This window comes from Eucalyptus grandis, chromosome 10 (assembly GCF_016545825.1).
Source record: "Eucalyptus grandis isolate ANBG69807.140 chromosome 10, ASM1654582v1, whole genome shotgun sequence".
Classification (NCBI taxonomy): Eukaryota; Viridiplantae; Streptophyta; class Magnoliopsida; order Myrtales; family Myrtaceae; genus Eucalyptus; species Eucalyptus grandis.
This window is the reverse complement of record NC_052621.1, coordinates 18,580,618-18,600,846: the sequence shown is the minus strand read 5'-3', so window position 1 is coordinate 18,600,846 and position 20,229 is coordinate 18,580,618. Positions and strand designations below refer to the sequence as shown.

The 20,229-nt window shown below is 41.0% G+C and overlaps 2 protein-coding genes across 4 annotated transcripts; both read left to right on the top strand.

Annotated features, from left to right (window-relative positions):
* Nucleotides 1-288: 288 nt before the first annotated feature.
* Nucleotides 289-2,682, top strand: LOC104423690 (protein DETOXIFICATION 3). Of its 2 annotated transcripts, XM_010036150.3 has the most exons (7): nucleotides 289-520; nucleotides 597-1,141; nucleotides 1,227-1,313; nucleotides 1,396-1,452; nucleotides 1,545-1,783; nucleotides 1,972-2,177; nucleotides 2,427-2,682. In XM_010036150.3, exons 1-7 carry the CDS (start codon nucleotides 290-292, stop codon nucleotides 2,508-2,510), a joined length of 1,449 nt encoding a protein of 482 aa, XP_010034452.2. In that variant the 5' UTR covers nucleotide 289; the 3' UTR covers nucleotides 2,511-2,682. The 2 variants fall into 2 exon arrangements, with proteins under 2 accessions (XP_010034452.2, XP_039159895.1); XM_039303961.1 differs by lacking the exon at nucleotides 1,396-1,452.
* An 11,212-nt stretch (nucleotides 2,683-13,894) lies between these two features.
* LOC104423689 (protein DETOXIFICATION 14) lies at nucleotides 13,895-19,275 on the top strand. 2 transcript variants are annotated; one of them, XM_039303462.1, is made up of 9 exons: nucleotides 13,895-14,212; nucleotides 14,929-15,202; nucleotides 16,611-16,864; nucleotides 16,946-17,490; nucleotides 17,575-17,661; nucleotides 17,741-17,797; nucleotides 17,892-18,139; nucleotides 18,342-18,547; nucleotides 18,771-19,275. In XM_039303462.1, exons 3-9 carry the CDS (start codon nucleotides 16,634-16,636, stop codon nucleotides 18,852-18,854), a joined length of 1,458 nt encoding a protein of 485 aa, XP_039159396.1. In that variant the 5' UTR covers nucleotides 13,895-14,212; nucleotides 14,929-15,202; nucleotides 16,611-16,633; the 3' UTR covers nucleotides 18,855-19,275. The 2 variants fall into 2 exon arrangements, with proteins under 2 accessions (XP_039159396.1, XP_039159395.1); XM_039303461.1 differs by lacking the exon at nucleotides 14,929-15,202.
* Nucleotides 19,276-20,229: the final 954 nt, after the last annotated feature.

Below are 20,229 nucleotides of genomic sequence, written 5' to 3'. Positions count from 1 at the left end.
CCTAAAATGTCCTCTTCTTTCAAATAACAGATTTGGTTTTGAATTGCCTTTCTTCACTTCTGAAGAAAAGAATAGTTTAGTGCTTTGAACGTTGTTTTTGTCCCAACACAAGCTGCCATCGGTCTCGTCATACGTGCGCTAACCATGTTGATCGCATATTCTTTAGGATTAGTCAAACGCAAGTTGGAGACAAACACAAGAATAAAGGAGTAATAGCAAATTGCCTCTTCACTCACCCCTTTTAAAACTGTTGCATCCAGGATCAGGCCTAAAACTGACCCAAAGAGCCATGGAAGAGGTGCCGGAGAGCGAGCACATAAAATGGGGGTTAACAAGAGACCTGTACGCACAGGAACTGAAGAAGGCCACTCGCATAGCAGCTCCAATGGTGGCAGTTTCGGTGTTGCAGTACCTTGTGCAACTTGTGTCGGTGGTTGCGGTCGGACACCTTGGCCAACTCTCGCTATCAAGCGTCGCCATCGCCACTTCTCTGGCCAATGTCACTGGCTTCAGTCTCCTTGTAAGCCAACGCCTTCGCTTAGTAACTTGGTCACATTCTTAAACGATAAAAATCTAAGTGATAATGTTCCTAGCAGTCAGGATTGGCTGGCGGACTTGAAACTCTATCCGGGCAAGCTTACGGCGCAGGCCAATTCCAGAAACTCGGAGTTTATTTTTTCAGCGCCGCCATGTCTCTCATTCTTGTTTGTCCTCCAGTTTGCATCCTCTGGATTTTCACGGACAAGTTCCTAGAACGAATGGGCCAAGATCCTGTAATCTCGCTCGAAGCCCGTAAATACTTGATGTGGCTCATCCCTGCCCTGCTCGGGGGCGCAATCCTCAAGCCGCTCGTTCGGTTTCTTCAAACTCAAAGCCTGATGCTAGCCATGCTCCTCAGCTCCTTCTTGGTCCTCTGTTTCCACATACCCCTTTGCTGGATTCTTGTGTACAAATTGGAGCTAGGAAGCGTGGGCGCAGCCTTGGCATTCAGCATATCAACTTGGTTGAATGTGATGCTGCTCGGATTCTACATGGTGTTCTCTTCAGCATGTGAGAGAACTCGTGTGCGGTTCACTAAGGATGCCTTTCATGGAATCCTTGAGTTCTTCAGATACGGAGTTCCTTCTGCTGTAATGATATGGTCAGTCTCCTCTAGTCCCAGAAAAGAGAAACTTTCTTGCTGTTTTGTCCCCTCTTCAATTGCTTCTCGATGCCTGTTCTTGCAGCCTAAAATGGTGGTCGTGCGAGCTGCTCATGTTGTCATCTGCCTTTCTGCCGAATCCAAAGCTTGAGACGTCGGTTCTCTCCATATGGTATGGTATAAAACATTTTAGCAATCATTTTAACACAGATCAGCAATTTTTCTGACTGTTATAATGTTAATTAATGGTTCAGTCTTACGATCTCTACATTGCACTTCACTGTGCCATATGGTTTCGGAGCTGCTGCAAGGTAAAACTCACGTTTCTCTTGGTCCCTACTAAGGTGCAGTCACCAGAATGTAAGTTATGTTTCAAGTTTTCAAAGGACTTGGTTTTTTGCAGTACTCGGGTCTCAAACGAACTTGGAGCAGGGAAACCGAACCGGGCCAGGGTTGCAGTCCTGGCAATATTATCTCTTGCCATTATCGAAGCGGTCATCGTGGGAACCACGCTCTTCTGCTGCCGTCATGTCCTGGGATATGCTTATAGCAATGAGAAGCAAGTGGTGCATTACATTGGAGTCATGACTCCTCTTATTTGTCTCTCCATTTTCATGGACAGTATACAGGCAGTCCTATCTGGTCAGCTCTTACACTTCCATTTTACCCCTTTTCTCTAAGTGAAGTCTGAGAAATCATACTCGTTACATCTCGGGGACATTCTCTCGGAAATTTGTCCTCCTCGAATGTGGTTCGGCCCTTGCTACAGGTTAAGAACTTCAGTTTATTGACCACCAGCTGAAATGATATGATCATGCTTGATTAAACAGGAGTAGCCAGGGGAAGTGGATGGCAGCGCATAGGAGCATACGTAAACATCGGGGCGTTCTATTTGATAGGACTTCCAGTTGGACTAGTTCTCGGTTTTGTCCTGCATCTACGAGCCAAGGGGCTTTGGATCGGTATTATATCCGGAACCGCCGTGCAATCGGCCCTCCTCTCTCTCATTACTGGAGCTACAAATTGGCAAAAGCAGGTGCTTGCTCACAAACGCTCTTCCGTAGATGGCATGTTGATGGATTTTGAAGTCCGACATGACATTTAAACGGAAGACCCACTTCCACTTTTAACAACACCTTTTGAGCAACCCTTTTAGGAACGGCCTACCTGAATCCAGCCGTGGATCATAACATCTCTCGATCTAAAGTTCGAATGGGAGGTAGAAATTGCGCAGCTACACAAGTTTAATATGTCCTCGTTTAAATGTCGTGAACTTATGTTGCAGGCGAACGAGGCCAAGAAGAGGATATTTGCACAGAATCCTCACCAAGAGCAATGTGACCAGAGGACTAGGATTATATCTACATGACAAAATGTGAATTTCGCTTGCTGCGACTCCCATCAGTTGTTAACAGGAAATACTTTGTATCATTTATCAGATGTGCCTACTTTTGGTAGAATACGTACAGTTGGTGTAATTTTGAGTTGATGCCCAGTATTATGTGCAATACTACCATGGATAGGTTTGTCATTACCTTGTACATCTGTGACTACTGTATGTACTTGATTCCGATTGCGTCCTTATACGCGTGAGTACATGATCATTGGATGGATTGATCAGATAATTGATTTGCAAGAGCAGGGGGAGATTAAGATTAGGGTCATGAACAAGTGGGGGGGAAGCTAGCATATGCAATGCCATCATAATTTCGTGGAGTTAGCATTGGGAAAGGAAAGATTGGGACGTAATTGAACTATCAAGAGAGACCACGCCAGATGATCCTCGCTCATGAATCGTAGAGTTGTCGCGGCGGAAGTCTTACAAAAAGCTTTTGGCCAACGTCAAGTGGAACAAGCAATCCAATCTCAGTCGTGCTTCGATCCAATTGACCTCTATCTCGATCCCACTAGCACCTCAAAAACAACCCCTCCTCCTTAGCAGAAAAGAACAAGAAGAAAATTTTGAATGTTCGTAAGTTTGAAGGTCCTGTGGCTCTCTATTATGAATTTTCTTTCTGTTTTCATTTTTTTTGTTGACTGACCAAATGGCATGAATGAGGGGATGACCTTGACGATCATCTATTTTTATTTCTTTTTTATTATGACAAAAACAGGAAAAATAAAATATGCATCTTTGATAGAAAAAGAACAGGACTACATGATATGTGTCATGTGTGTAGAATCATAATTGACGTTGTATCTGTCAAGTCCAGAGAAGAACCCGATAATTGATCTGCAAAAAGTGGTAATTCTTATCATATTGGTAGAATATTAATAAAATTATGAAGTTTGAGCACTGATCAAAGTTTAAAATTGCATTTTAAGCTCTAACCAAAAGTGTAGTTCGCATGATAATATGTGACTCTTTTTCTATTCTCATAGAGCTAGATAACCTATGTAGAAGTAAGAGCTATTTCAAACTTCCTATTTCTTGCTCACGTTGCTTCTACTCGATATCTCCTGCCCCATTTTATGGATATCTTATAAATCTGGAGATTATCTTACGTACTTATGACTTAAGTATATTAAGCAAATCTCATTTTGCTTTACACGCATAGTTAAGTCTATATCTTTTATTGTAGGAACGCATATGCATATTGAAACTCAGTGTAACATCCCGAGCCCTATTGTGTAATATTGTCCACTTTGGGTCACCCGCCTTGGCGCGGACGAACTGCCATCCCAGCCACGGTCTTTTCCCTCACGGCTTTAAAACGCATTACACAGATTAGAGGGACCCAAGTCTTATAAGCTAACCAAGACCTCCCTCCCTAGGCGATGTGGGACTGTCGCACATCGCCTAGGGAGGGAGGTCTTGGTTAGCTTATAAGACGTCCCACATTGCCTAGGGAGGGAGGTCTTGGTTAGCTTATAAGACTTGGTTCCCTCTAATCTGTGTAATGCGTTTTAAAGCCGTGAGGGAAAAGACCGTGGCTGGGATGGCAGTTCGTCCGCGCCAGGGTGAGTGACTCAAAGTGGACAATATTACACAGTGGGACCCGGGATGTTATAAGTGGTATCAGAGCTGACTCTCGGCTATTCTGACGCTCGTGGGGCCACATCGATGACCAAGATGTTACAAGTGGTATCAGAGCTGACTCCCAACTGCGTGTGGGACCACAGCTGAAATGCTATTCTGACGCCTGTGGGGCCACAGCGAGGACGCTCTTCTATTAAGAAGTGGAGAGTGTGACAACCTCCTCTCTTGTCCCACATAGCTTAGGGAGGGAGGTTTTGGTTAGCTTATAAGGCTTTGGTCCATCTAACCTGTGTAACGCGTTTTAAAGTCGTGAGGGAAAAGACTATGGCTGGGATGGCGGTTCGTCAACGCTAGGGCGGGTGACCCAAAGTGGACAATATTACACAGTGGGGCCACAGCGAGGACGCTCTTCTGTTAAGAGGCGGAGAGTGTGACAACCTCCTCTCTTGTCCCACATCGCCTAGGGAGGGAGGTCTTGGTTAGCTTATAAGGCTTGGGTGTCTCTAATCTATGTAAAGCGTCAGGGTGGGTGACTCAAAGCGGACAATATTACACAGTAGGGGCCCGAAATGTTACAAGTGGTATCAGAGCCGACTCCCGACTGTGTGTGGGATCACAGCTCGAATGCTATTCTGATGCCCGTGGGGCCATAGCGAGGACGTTGTTCTGTTAAGAGGTGGAGAGTGTCATAGCCTCCTTTCTTGTTCTAACGCCCGTGGGGCCATAGCGAGGACGTTGTTCTGTTAAAGAGGTGGAGAGTGTCATAGCCTCCTTTCTTGTCCCACATCGCCTAGGGAGGGAGGTATTGGTTAGCTTATAAGGCTTTGGTTCCTCTAATCTGTGTAACACGTTTTAAAACTGTGAGGGAAAAGACCGTGGCTGGGATGGTGGTTCGTCCGCGCCAAGGTGGGTGACCCAAAGCGGACAATATTACACAGTGGAGCCCGAGATGTTATACTCAGGGATTGTTTCATCATCATTAACGATGGAGAAATTGTTTAGAAAACTTTCAATGAGGTTAATCATCAAAGAATACTATATGTGCATTGATTATATAGGACCAGCTTGTAGATGAATAGACCAATATGCAAATGGAATCCTAATAGAAACGTCTAAAGGCCGGTAATGCTCCTCTGATACTAGTGGTGAACAAGGTATTGGACATAAAATGTTCCTAAAGCTGAATGAACTTGCATAGAAGGTGAGCAAGCTTTAGAATGAGGGTTCAGTTGGAGCTTGGATTGATTTGTAGAAGGTGAACAAGCTTTAGAATGAGGGTTTGGTTGGAGCTTGGATTGATTTGTAAAAGGTGAACAGTTATTGTTAAGGAAACCTTCTTACGATATTTTGAAGTTGACAAAACTATTCATTTTAATTATTTAACAAATATAAATGTTGTTGATGGCAGGTGAAGTTAATATGAGGAATGTAGCATTACTATCAATGATGTCCGAAATATACGGTGCTAAGACATCTACAAGGTGGATGAATCTTGATAAAGGGTGAACAAGTTATTTAGAATAGGGTGTTTGTGGGGACTTGGAGATATCATGATACAGTGAACAAATGGGTGGAGTCTTGACGGATAAAAACACTACAAGTGCCATAACTTAGCACAAAGAGACATTTAAGTATCATAACTTTCGAAAGGTACACTTAAGTGCCACATTTGAAGAAAAGTGAGACACTGGACCGAGTACCATCTTCGGCGAAGCCGGGGCCGGAAATCATACGTGGCAATTAAATATTAATATTTCTTGTTGAGGTGGCTCACCGGAGAACCGAGTTAACTCTAATTCACCCAAAACGACATCGTTTTGGCATAATTTGAATTTTAATATGATATAAAAATTAATTAAATTAAATTTAAAACAAAATAATAATATAATTTATAGTTATTATTATTATTATTTTAAAAAAATGGAGAAGAAAGGTAGCTGGCAGCTAAGAGTTGAGCCCTCACCGCCGCCCCCTCCCCGCCATCGCCGGAAGGTGGGGAGGGTTGACCAGTGGCCGCCGAGCCTAGGTTAAGGGTCGGCGGCCCCTGACCGACAACGAGGGCTGCGTGCCCTCACCTAGATCCGGCGAGGGCCAGCGACCCTTGCTTAGATGCGGGACGAGGGCACGCAGCCCTTGCCGCGGTCGCCAGGAGCCACTAGCTCAACGGCCCTGACCTTCGTCACCGGCTGCCTCCCTCTTCCTCCTCCCCCTCCCTCGCGGCCCTCGCCCTTGGCCCGGCCGAGTGAGGGCCGCCGACCCTTGCCGGATCTAGGCGAGGGCTCGAGAAGGGCCAAAGTGACGGAGGGGGAGGGTCGGCCGGGGTTGCTAGGCTGGCCATCCCCGGCCCTTCCCGGCGATGGCGAGGAGGCAACGGCGGTGGCTGCCCTCGCCGGCCTCTCCCCCTTCCTCTCTTTTTTTTTTTTTTTAAATATTAAAATTATTATTTTTAAATATTTTAACTAAATTTAATTTAATCAATTTTTATATTATTTTTTTACTATGTCAGCCTAAAACGACGTCATTTTTGCATTATTTGGCCACGTTAGCGTGCAAAACGAGCCGTTGCGCAGAAAAATGCCACTTATACAATTTGGCCGGATTGGCACTCAAGTGATCCACTTTGCTCTAATTTTGGCACTTAAGTGTACCTTTCAAAAGTTATGGACTTAAGGGTGTGTTTGGTAACATTTATGTTTAAAAATTGTTTCAGGGAACATAAATTAAAAAAAAAAAACTATTTCTGCTCCCGGGAACAATTTTTTAACAGAAGAAGATGTTTGGTAAACTTGTTCGGGAATAAAAAAAATGAATAGAAACATATTTGGTAAATTTGTATTCTTTTTTGTTTCTTTTAATTTTTTAATATTTTTATTTTATTTTCTTTATTTTCTTTTTCTTTTTTTCTTCTTTGGCCGGCGACCGGCCGACGAGAGCTAGCGACCTCACCCAACCACGGCGAGGCTCGCCGCCCCGGCGAGGCTCAAGCTCGCCGGATTTAGGCGAGCCCGAGCTCGCCCGGCCAAGGCTAGGCCGAGCCTCGCCTGTGGGTCGGCCGACGCTCGGTGAGGTCACCGGCCTCAACGTCGCCGGCCATGGTCGAGGCCGTGGACTCGGCCAAAGAAAAAGAGAAAAAAAAAGAGAAAAAAAGAGAGGAGAGAGAAAATTTGTTCTTAAAAATTGTTCAGAAATAAGAAACATGTTTTTCTTGTTTCTTGTTTCACATTCCAAATGTGTTCGGGAACAAAAATAGATTTGGAATAAAAACGCAAACAAATGCGTTTCTGTTCTTTTTGTTCCCTGAAAAAAAAAACAGAAATTTTGTTCAAAAACAGAAAAAAAGAATGAAAACAAATAGGCCCTAAGTGTCCATTTTTGCTAAGTTATGGCACTCCAGGATTCCGTACCTCAAGTCTTAACTGTTGATATGCTCAAGTGGACCATTAAGTAGCAAATTGTAAGTTAGTTTCCCACGGGTAGTTTGTATAGACTTATCGAATTGCTCATAAAAGCATCTGCCTATGTCAATTGCACAAGACACTTTTATCATCTGGAAAAGAAGACCTAGACATCCGTTGATTGGATTTTGAAAACAATCAAAAGGTTAACAACTATCTAAGGTCTAACCAACGTCCGTTGGCTCTAGTAGTAAAGAGCTTGGGTTCCCTTAAGCAAGGTCTCAAGTTCGAGCTTTGTATGCGGAGTAGACAGCGCTAGGAGAGCCTTCCATTATGGGTCCAACAGTGCTAACATCCGAATTAGTCGGGGCCAAAGGCTCTGGATACTGGGAGGTCATATACGGAATATATATCTAAGGTCTAGAATTTGCTGTAGAAATTATTTAGGGTGCTTATTTCAACCAGAAAAGAAAATAAATGCCGATTAAAAAAACCCATAAGATAAAAATATATATTTACAATCTTCAAATTTGTTTCTGTTATGACAGTTTAATTCAATAAAAAATTCATATGGAATATAATTTTATAATATATATAGTTTTTATGTCATATTAGGGGTGAGCATAGTTCTAGAATAAAAATTGGAATCGAAAAACCATACCAATAAGAACCTATTTGATTCCAAGTTCAAGGTATGCTCTGTAGGTTCTAGATTTCAAAAATTGAGGAACTTGATTCAACTGGTAGATTTCAAGTTCTAGGTAAGTCAAACTTGAACCTGAAACAAGTTATTATATTTTTCTTAATCTATGTCTTCATGCAAACCTGCGATATTATGTGGTATATGATGATGAATGTATAATTTGAAATCACTAGTTTAAGTTCAATTTTATGACTATGACTTTTACTTTGTTAATGTTTCATATTTTTGTGTATTTAGATATAAGTTGCGGTTAGTGAATTGTAGTAGCATGTGATGTCATTAAAAGTAATGATTAATTATAATCGTTCAATTAATAATACAAGTGGACCCTGGATAGAACTTGAAACTAACCTTAGAACCTATGATTAGGGGTGTGGAAAGGAATCGAGAACCGCTCGAACTGCCTAGAACTAGAACACTCTTGGGGTTCCCATGGGGACCGGTCCGATTCCCATTTTTCGGTTCCAATTTACTAAAACCGGTGAGTATCGGTCTAGCTACCAATTATGGGCATGGAATCACCCATGTGTTCACTCGGACTGAACCGATATATATACATATTTTTAAAAAGAAATATCAACTAAACTACTTAATTATTTTGTAGTTATTCAACCAATATATATTTGTAGTATTGGATATTATTGACTAGTTTTGTCTCTCGGGTGTGTAAAGGGATTAACCCCCTTATTTTTTGTTTATTCTAATAATTCATTTACTTGCTTTTTCATTTAAAAAAAAAAAACAAATAAAGAGGATGAAGAGACTAAATGGTGATACTCATAAAAGTTGCGGCCCTTTGTCATCATGATATGAAATTAAGAGCCAATAATTCGTTTTAAGAGCATAATTAGGTCTCCCCTTAGCCATCCCCATAATTAAATTAGGTTGACGTTGAAAAAAAAATGGATCAAACGATTTTGACTTATGTGGATGTTAGGACTTCTAACATAGAGTCTAATTCTCCACATGTTCCCGGTGTCCGGAAACCCTAAGAGGACAATACTATTACCTTTAGAGAAATTAAGTTCCTAACTAACAAGTATTATCGATTCATTCGGCCCTATAATAATCAATCATTAATCAAAATCAATGGTTTGCAATTAAGGCCAAACAAACTTTAGTGCTCTTTGTAGAAACTAGGTTCACCATGATATTAATTGATGAATGTAATTTTATATGGATTGGGAACCGGTTTCATGGACCCACCTAGGAACAAGATCAAACCGATGTTTCAATTCCATGAAATCAATTAGTGGTTCTTAGTTCCAATTTTTCGGAACCAATCTTTATTAGGCAGTTCCCGATTCCCAACGCCCACTTGAACCATGTTCATCCCTACCTGTGATAGGATGAGTTCTAGATAGTAGGGAATATGGGATAGGTTACAGAATCTAAAAAATAAGCAACCTATTTTAGCAAATAAGTTTTAGGTTCCAGGTAGAACTTATACGAACCCAACAATTGCTCACCCCTAAATCACACGAATAGTGCATATATCTTTAGAAAAGTAAAAACAATTTTCTTTTCAAGTACTAGAAGAACAAAAACGAAGAGAGCACGTGGGTTATAGGAGTTGGCGAGCATAGATGGAAGGAGAGAGGTGGCCAAAATTGAAGGACCTTGATGGGCCTTTGTATGCTAGTCAAGACCAGCCCAGGCTTTCCATTTTATCCGAATCAGGCCTAGGTTAGGTTAAGGAGCTTGGTGGGACTAGAAATTGGTCTTTAATGGGCTTCGATTGGGCTAAAAAGCCTAATTGGGCTTTATTGTAAAAACCAGGTTGGACCAGTGGCATTCGTTGGCTCTTTGGTCTCCGTCGGTCAAAATTTTGGTTACCGAACCCAAGGTCATGAAAGTACGATGTCCTAGTTTACAATAGGGGTGCGGTTTCAGGTTGAGTATAAATTCAACTTGAAACTTAGAATCTACCCATTAGAATATATTTCTCATTTTTTTTAAAACTTAGAACTTACTCTACATATTCAGGATCTACATAGATTCCATCTAAATTATTAATTGAACGATTATAGTAAATGATTGCCTTTAATAATCATCACATATTTCTACAATTCGCTTATTACAACTTATATTTAGACACAAGTCCTAAGGTCAATTCCAAGATTTATATAGGTTCTATTTATATTATTAATTAAATGATTACAGTGAATCATCATCTTTAATAATCACCACTTATTATTGCAATTTACTAACCACAACTTATATTTAGACACATGAAGAATATGAACTATTAATAAAGTAAAAGTCTTAGTCACAAAATGGGAGCTTAGATAAATGATTTTAGATTATACACTTATTATTGGATATCATGAAATACCACGAGATCATGTGTAGACATAGACAAAGAAAAAAAAATTGTTCAAGGTTCCACTTACCTAAAACCTATAACTTGAAACCTGCTCGTTGAAATATATTTCCCAATTTTTAGAATCTAGAACCTACCTTACATATAATAGGATTTGGAGCTCAAAAAATTCCCACCGGTCCGATTCTAGGTTATATCTTAAAAACCATACTCACCCTTAGTTTACAAGAGCCGAAGAAGTTTGGCAAAAATAATAAATGTAAGGTGACAAAATGACAACATTTTTTTTAGGGATAAGTGTTCCAGAACTTCTACAACTTGTCACGAAAATGCATTTCAGTCCTAAAACTTGCAAAAAGTGCATTTAAGTCCTAAAACTTGTCAAATTGTTTCAAATGAGTCCTAAGATCGACGCCGTTAGCCTTTTCCGTTAAAAAAACTGACGTGACATTTTAAATAATTTTTTATTTTCTAGGTGTATTTTTTAATTAATTTTTATCCATTTAAAAAAAAGATTTAAAAACTAAAAAAATTAAATTTATTCTTATCTTATTTTCAACAAAAACTAAAAAGAAAAGTTAAAAAAATATTTTTAAAATTGTCAAAAAAAAAAATTAGTGTGGCTCTTCTCCCCACCAACGCCGCCCATCGCCGGAGGGGCCGAGCGACAATCGCCGGCCCTGGGCGGGGGTGGCCAGGCCTCGCTTGCCCCAGGCGAGGCCGGCGACCGTCCCCGCCCGGGCAAGGCCTTGTCGCCCTCGCGTGAGGGCGGCGACGACTCGCCCGGGGGGCGACAGCCGCCGGCCCCCGCGAGGGCCGATGGGCCTAAATCGGGGCACCTCGCTCGCCTTTGGTGCGGGTGCCCGGATCCTGGGCCCGCTGGCCCTCACGAGGGGTCGGTGGTCGTCGTCCCCCCATGGTGAGTCGTCGCCAACCCTCACGGGGCGGGCGACCATTGTCCGCCCGGGCGAGGCCTCACCGGCCCTCGCTTGGGGCCGGCGAGGCTCGCCCAGATCTGGCGATCCTCGCCGGGGTGGCGACGGCCCCGCCGGGGCCGGCGAGGCCCGGCCACCCCCGCCTATGGCCGGTGATCGTCGCATGGCCCCTCCGGCGATGGGCGGCGGCGACGACGGTAGAGGGGGAGGAGCTGCTCTCTTTTTTTTTTAATAAATATTTAACTTTTTAAAAAATTTTGGTAAAAATAAGATAAAATGAATAAATTTGATTTTTTTAGTTTTTAAATCTAATTTTTTAAACGTAATTAAAAAATAATTAAAAAAATTCACATGGAAAATAAAAATTATTTAAAATGCCACGTCAAAGCATATTTAACGGAAAATGCTAACGGTGTCGATTTTAGGACTCGTTTGAAACAATTTGACAAGTTTTAGGACTTAAATGTACTTTTTGCAAGTTTTAGGACTGGAATACATTTTCGTGACAAGTTGTAGGACTTCTGGAATACTTATCCTTTTTTTTTTATTAGGGGTTGGATTCCGCCGATATCTAATCTTATTCCTGATTTCTCAGCGTAGGGTCCAAAGTCCTAAGGCTACAGTATGTCTAGTCTCTAAATGTAGAGGTTTGCGGAAAGGACAAGGGACTTGTAATGGTACAATACCTTATTTCCAATCGAAGGTCAAATTCTGCCGCTTAACGAAGATTGTGACTTTTAATCTTCATGAAATGCATGGACGACCTATATGAAATGAAACCTAGGTAGTGAGGGACTATAATGTTTCTAGTTCCTATATGTACAAAGATGCAGTGAGAAAAACATATGCAAGGTTGCATAAACTAACTTCTTCTTCTTCTTTTTTTAATCAAGGGTCACATTGGCAATTTCGATCCTTGAGGTCATTTTCGTTGAAAATGCATAATGAATTCACAGCCAAAATTCATGTGTCAATAGTGACACAAAAGAAAAGTTTTGCATATAGATGTCAATGGATGACATAATTTAAAAAATTATGTTAGCATCACGGTGGACATACTTCAGAGGTTTTTAATTTATTAACTCGTTTTACTTGTGGATCGATAGTTAGTTGTGACAAGGTACAATTTCACATGTCAATGGGTATGTGCATTATAGTACCACATACAGTACTCATGAATCCAATAACTTAATCTGAATTTAGAAATTTAAAAACCTGTACCTTATCATGTGCATGTTCCTCTAGGCTCTATTTCCACATAATTTTCCAAATCACATTGTCATTAACGATCAATTAGTTCGATGGTGTTATTATATGTCAAGGGTAGTGGTGTTAGATCCGAACCCAAACCGAAACCGAATGGAGCCGAACCGAAATTTTGTGCTTTTTCAATTTTCTTTGACTTTTGTTATCAGTTCGGATAATGAAAAAATAACCGTTCTCTTTTTCTAGTTTGGATTATTTCGGTTCAATTTGGTTTGGTTAACCAAGTCAAACCGAAATTCTCAACAAAAACCACATGCACAACTTAAAATCTTTTTTCTTTCTCACCCTTATTCAATTTAGTTATCGTAAGCAAGGCCAAAAAGGAAAACCTAAAAATCAAACTGAACCGAACTAAATCAGGTTTTTAGTTTGTTTTGCATTCAATTTGGGTTGCAATTCGGTTTGGCTCAGTTGCTCACCCTATCGGTTTCGATTTCTTGAAAATTTGAACCGAATCAAACTGTTGACTCCCCTAGCCCGGGAGAAAGTTAAGTATGAAGCTAGTTTCGTCATTTTTTAAGTAGAACAATCAATGATTTTCTATATATATTGCATTTTCGGTTACCTAAGGATTAGTAACATTCATTGCTAGCTTAGTGCCTAACCTTTCCAACTAGTTGAATTTTCATATCCACATCAAGCACATAAGCATGTGCTCAGTTTTAGATGGATGTGAGACACCGGGTTTTCTGTAGATGTTTTTGAGAATTAGGCTGGATTAAGAGAAGCAGGAAAGCGGCCCCCCCATTAAAAGGGCAACGCATAAGAGTGAAATTGCTACTTCAATAGAAAAAGGCAGTCCCGATTTCTCAGGGAAAAAACCCTGGAGGCATATATCCTTCGAATCATATGAAGTTCCTGCAGACAACTTGATAATTGACAATCCTTGGTCCAGTAACGAACATGATCTGATATATTCCTGTCGAATCAGTATGCCATGCTCTGTGGAAAGTGCTCATCCCTTTCATGCAACTTTGCTCCCTTTCGACGGGCATAGGGCAATTTGTTTGCATCGACACTGCGAATGCGTGATCCTTCAGCCATGGAGCATATATTCATTACACTTGCAATGTCAAGACATATTCCATACACGTCCTCACTTTCGTTACTAGGTCCTTATCGATAAGCCTTTTATCATTCTTTCTCACATTGCTACCACAACATACAGGAATTCAAGCATTCATTCAATCTCAGAGAGTTTCCGAGTTTTGTATGCTTAAGATGGGTTTGTCTTGGTGCCCCTGTTGATGTAATCAGAGTGGTCTTAATCGAAGGATTTGATATAACACCCACGGGGTGCAGCACTTCTCGTCATTAGCGGTTCTGTGGCCTTACAAAAGAAGTCCACAAGCCGTTTGCATATTTTGGAATTTCCTCTTCATGGATTTCACTCGCTGATTTGTGCAATACATCCAAATCCAATTGAGATCGCTTGTCATACTGACGGTGTGATTGTTTCGAGCTGTAAGGTAATTCTCCGTGATTTATTTGATCAAAAATGCGAGGCTAAACAATTGTGGGTTTGAAAAACACTTGAGTGGAGGATTCTAACTTCGTAATTCTCAAAGTGATGAGTGAATTTTTTGCGACTGGCTTTCTCTGTGGATTAAGAGTCGACACTTAGAGCGCTCCTCGTAAATGTCTCATGTTCTTTATCGTTCTTTGTTGTTTTATTTAGCACTTTGTTCTCAAGTGTTAAATTTAAGTTCCAAGATCCACTAGTTTTCACATTATTTAGAGATATTATTGCTTTTGCAATATGAAGACACATTCTTCAACGTCTCACTTTCCCTCTCTCACAATTTAGATCTGTTTTGACGAGTGTTTATCATTCAGTTGTCATTTTGCTCTCACAAAATCCAGAAAACTACGCACAATCTCATATTACTCTCTCTCTCTCTCTCTCTCTCTCTCTCTCTCTCTCTCTCTCTCTAAAAGCAATATGAAAACACATTCTTGCATGTCTCACTTTCCCTCTCTCGCAATTTAGATCTGTTTTGACGAGTTTTTATCATTCAGTTGTCATTTTGCTCTCACAAAATCCAGAAATCTAAGCACAATCTCATATTACTCTCTCTCTCTCTCTCTCTCTCTCTCTCTCTCTCTATCAACCCATTGAGTTACTCCAAAATTGTCTTCATATAAAGAGCGGTCCTAAGCATGACCATAAACTTCTTCGTCTAAGGCTACATGCGAATCTCAGCATCCCTCATACGTCAAACACCAAGAGGATATTCCATACTCTCGGGAAAGAAAAATATATAGAAGTGGGGATACAAGATTTGTGAGCACCAACACTTTAAAGTAAGGAACGGAATCTGGCAACTCGCCTCACAAGATGGGGACAGGCGCAGATAACCCCGGTGGTTGGCAACAGCCCTTGTCTTGGTGAGGTTACAAAGTTACTATGTAACCAACACCAACGATCCAAGCCATGTCTCCTTATTAGTTATTACAAGGTTACCAATCCATTTCTTTGACTTATTCCATAAAATCGTCTTCATATAATATCCAAGCAGAACGACTTGATTTGCATTTGGCTAACGCCAAAATGTCCTCTTCTTTTAATTAAAATAATGGGGTCTGAGTTTTTTTTTCTTTTTCTTTCCTTCGGAAAAAAGGAGAAGAATACTACTTTGGACGTTGTTTTTGTTCCAACAAAAGTGCCATCGATCTTATCATAGTGCACTTGACCCACCCCGGATTGCAGAGAAATTTAGATGGATTGTTGGGGAGAATGCTTCTATTGTTTCTTTGTTGGATTTGTGAATATTGCAAATGATGGCAATCGGACCCTATTTTATACATGAAAACTTGAAATTACAACCATAAATCTTTTTTTTTTTAATCTAAAGGTGAAAATCCAATCTCCTTACCTATATTCTACTCCATTAATACAAAAATCCCATAAAATGCAAGCATGCATTTCGAATATTATCCCTAGGAATGTTCAAGAGTACTCAAGATAATCCTAAACTCTTAGACTGCATTTAATCATCTAAATTTCAAATTAAGATATGGATAAAATAGGATAAGAATTCTAGGGATTCGGCTATATTCTATCCACTGTTTAATGAATCATAATGAAAATGCTGGATATTTTCATATCATATCATGTTATTTGGTATGAATGACATATAAGTACAAATAAACATGAAAAAGCACAAAAAGAAATAGCAAGAATCTCTCATAATTCACTGTTTAAGAAACCATAAACTTAATTTTTTTCCCTATTTTTTTATTTCCTTCCCTCATTCCTTAATAAAAATTTTAATAAGTAATAATAAATACTATATGCCTAAAACATGTACAAATGTAAATGCTAAATATTTATAATATATTATAAAATAGAAAGAAATTCAAATATATATGTAAAAATAGGAATAATTAAACTAAAAAATTGTATTATTTTTTATTTTGATTTTTCTTTTATTTAGAATTCAACTATTACTTATATTTAATTATTAATTTTATTAATTTTAAAATTTTGTTGTTCGAGAAAAAATAACTTTTATACCTTGGATATAACAAAAATTATTCGCCTTTATCCCTCGTCCCTATGGGATATTTTTATTCACATTATACCCCTATTATATTTAATCTTATCCTATCTTGAGTAGATACTAAACATAGGATATAATAAATTTTATTCTATTCTAAACTTTTATTCCAACCACCAAATGGTTAGAAGCTTTAGGCATGTTCAGTAAACCTCCGGTCTATCACAAATCGACCATCTTGATCAACTAAATCATTCAAGAGGCAATGATTAATCAAATGCAACTTTGACTAAAACTCAATAATAACGTGGTAGTTGTAAATTGCCTCTTCGCTCATTCTTTTCTAAGTTGTTCCATCCATGAGCAGTACTAAAAGTGACCCAAAGAGCCATGGAAGAGGTGCCGCAGAGCGAGCACATGAAATGGGCGTTAACAAGAGATGAATTCGTGCAAGAACTGAAGAAGGCCGCCCGAATAGCAGCTCCAATGGCAGCAGCTTCGGTGTTGCAGTACCTCGTGCAACTTGTTTCGGTGGTTGCGGTTGGACACCTTGGCCAACTCTCGCTCTCTAGTGTCGCCGTCGCCACTGCTCTTGCCAATGTCACGGGCTTCAGTCTCCATGTAAGCTAATGCCATTGGGGAGTAACTTTGGTCAAATTCCTACACAACAGAATTCCAAGTAATATTCGATATTCCTAGCAGACAGGATTGGCTGGTGGACTTGAAACTCTATGCGGGCAAGCTTACGGTGCGGGGCAATACCAGAAAGTCGGAGATTACGTTTGCAGCGCCGTCATTTCTCTCATTCTAGTTTGTCTTCCGGTTTGCATCCTCTGGATTTTCATGGACAAATTCCTGGAACTAATGCACCAAGATCATGTAATCTCACAAGAAGCCCGAGAATACTTGATGTGGCTCATTCCTGCGCTACTCGGGACCGCAATCCTCAAGCCACTCGTTCGGTTTCTCCAAACTCAAAGCCTGATACTACCCATGCTCCTCAGCGCCTTCTTGGTCCTCTGTTCCCACATACCCCTTTGCTGGATTCTTGTGTACAAACTGGAGTTAGGGAGCCCAGGCGCAGCCTTGGCATGCGGCATATCGTCTTGGTTGAACGTGACACTACTTGGGTTTTACGTGGCGTTCTCTTCAGCATGTGAGAAAACCCGTGTGCGGTTCACTAAGAAAGCCTTCCTTGGAATCCTCGAATTCTTCAGATATGGAGTACCTTCTGCTTTCATGATCTGGTCAGTCTCTCTAGTCCTACAAAAGAGAAACTTTCTTGCTGTTTTGTCCTCTCTTCGATTTTTTCTTGATGCCCGTGGTTGCAGCCTAAAATGGTGGTCGTGTGAGCTGCTCACATTGTTATCCGGCCTTCTACCGAATCCAAAGCTCGAGACCTCGGTTCTCTCCATATGGTATGATATAAAACACTTCCGCAATCATTCTCACACAAATTGGCAATCTTTCTGACTGTTATAATGGTTAATGCTTCAGTTTTACGATCTATATATTGCACTTTGCTGTATCATATGGTTTCGGAGCCTCTGCCAGGTAAATTCACGTTTCCCTCAGTCCCCTTTAATGTTCCGTCACAAGAATGTGATGGTAGTATGTTTTAAGTGTTAAAAAGACATGGATTTTTGAGTTTTTGCAGTACTCGGATCTCAAACGAACTAGGAGCAGGGAAACCGAACCAGGCCAGGGTTGCGGTCCTGGCAATATTATCTCTTGCCATTACTGAAGTGGTCATCGTGGGAACCACGCTCTTCTGCTGCCGTCATGTCCTGGGATATGCTTATACCAATGAGAAGCAAGTGGTGCATTACATTGGAGTCATGACTCCTCTTATTTGTCTCTCCATTTTCATGGACAGTTTACAGGCAGTCCTATCTGGTCATCTCTTACACTTCTCTATTCCTTCCATTTTCTTCCTCGTCTCTACTTAAAAGTTTGAGAAATCGTACTCATTACATCTCAGGGACATTCTTTGCTGAAATTTTTTCTCCTTGAACATGGTTTGACACTCACTACAGAGGGGGTACTACAGTTTTTTTACCACCAGTAGAAATGATTTTGATCATGTTCAATGAATCAGGAGTTGCCATGGGAAGTGGCTGGCAGCACATAGGAGCGTACATAAATCTCGGGGCGTTCTATCTGATAGGACTCCCAATGGGAGTTATTTTCAGCTTTGTCCTGCATCAACGAGCCAAGGGGCTTTGGATCGGTGTCGTAGCTGGAGCAACCACGCAAGCAGCTCTCCTCTCTCTCGTTACCGGAGCCACAAATTGGCAAAAGCAGGTGCTTGCTCAAAACATGCTCCTCTGCCCTGGCAGATGCACGTTGTTAGATTTTGAAGCCCGCACACGAGTTTGACATCTGCATGACACTTGAACGGAAAAGCCCACCTCCGCGCGTGGATCATAACGTCTCTCGATCTAAAGATCAGTGAGGAAGTAAAAATTGCATTCCTACACAAGTTTAATGTGTCCTCGTTTAACATGTTGCGAACTGATCCTCGCAGGCAAACAAGGTCAGGAAGAGGTTATTTGCAGAAAGTCCTCACCAAGAACAATGTGACCAAGGGACAAGGAATACATCTGCATGATGAAGTGAATTTCGCTTGCTCCCTTTTCCATCAGTTGTTAACGGGAAATAGTTAGTATAATTAGTCGGATGCGCTTATTTTTAGCAGAATACACGTGCTTTGGCTAACTTTGAGTCGATTCCCAGTATATGTGCAACGAAACCATGGATAGTGTCGTCATTATAAGTGACACTGCTGGTACAACTACGAGAGTACTGTATGTACTTGATCCCATTGCGTCCTTATACATTTGAGTCCATGGTCAATGTATTGAGTGACCACAAAATCGATTTGCAAGAGCAGAGGGAGGATTAGATTAGTGTCAGGAACAGGAGAAGGCAAGCTAGCACATGCCATGCGGTCATAATCATTGGCGCGACCCATTGAAATGTCCATAGGAAAGTTGACAGATTTCTAAGGGGCCACAAACGGTTTTGCAAGGTGATGCCTATGGCTCTCCCCAAACCTACCAATCACTACATGGTTTTCTCTTTCAGTTAGTTAATTTGATTGAGAGTTGTCACGAGCCAAATTAGGATACGTGGAAGGCCTACTCCAATACTGAAAGTGCACAATGCTCATGTATGAGTTGAACTTCTAATCCTAGCATGACTAGGAAACCAGTCTAAAACTAGGAAACGTACTTAAACTAGGAATTCTACTCGAACTAGGAATACTACTTAAACTAAGAATTCTTCCTAAACTAGGAATCCTACCTAAATTAGGAAGTCTACTCAGATTTGGAATCCTAATTGGACTAGGAAATTTAATAAAGTTAGCAATTCCACTTCAGTTAAGATACCTAATCTGCACATGGATCGTAACCTAAGCCCATGTCATTATAAACCTATGCAATAAATCATGAATCCTGCCCTCACTAGAATTCTTTACCATCAAAATCAATCCTACAATTGAAAAGACACCAAACCGTGATTACCAGGGATCGTAGAAGGTGATGGACACCAGGAAGGACTTGGATTTGCCTTGGCTTTTTAGGGCCAAGGGCATGGCCGTGAGTGATGGATCCGAGGAAATATTGGCTGTTGCAATAGCCCATTCAGCGACCAACACATGTTTCTGAATGGGCCACAAAGTCTCTCCCCTCTCTTCGCTCTGCACCACCTCCCCCCACCCCCGAAAACCAATCGACTCAGACCTCTACTCTCTCTCCCTCCTGACTCACATCCTGGCTTTGCGCTCTCTCGTCTGAAAAACCACGCCACCACCTCCGCCTTAGCAACTACGCTCGCAGCCATAGAGGTAGCGGAGAGGGTCAAGGCCTGCATAGTAGGGGAGGAAGTTGGCGTCGGCAAGATCTAGGTTGGGGGTTAGGCAAGGGAGCTTGAAGACACGGTAGTGGAAGACAAGCTCGAGCATGAGGGGCTCGGTAAAGAAC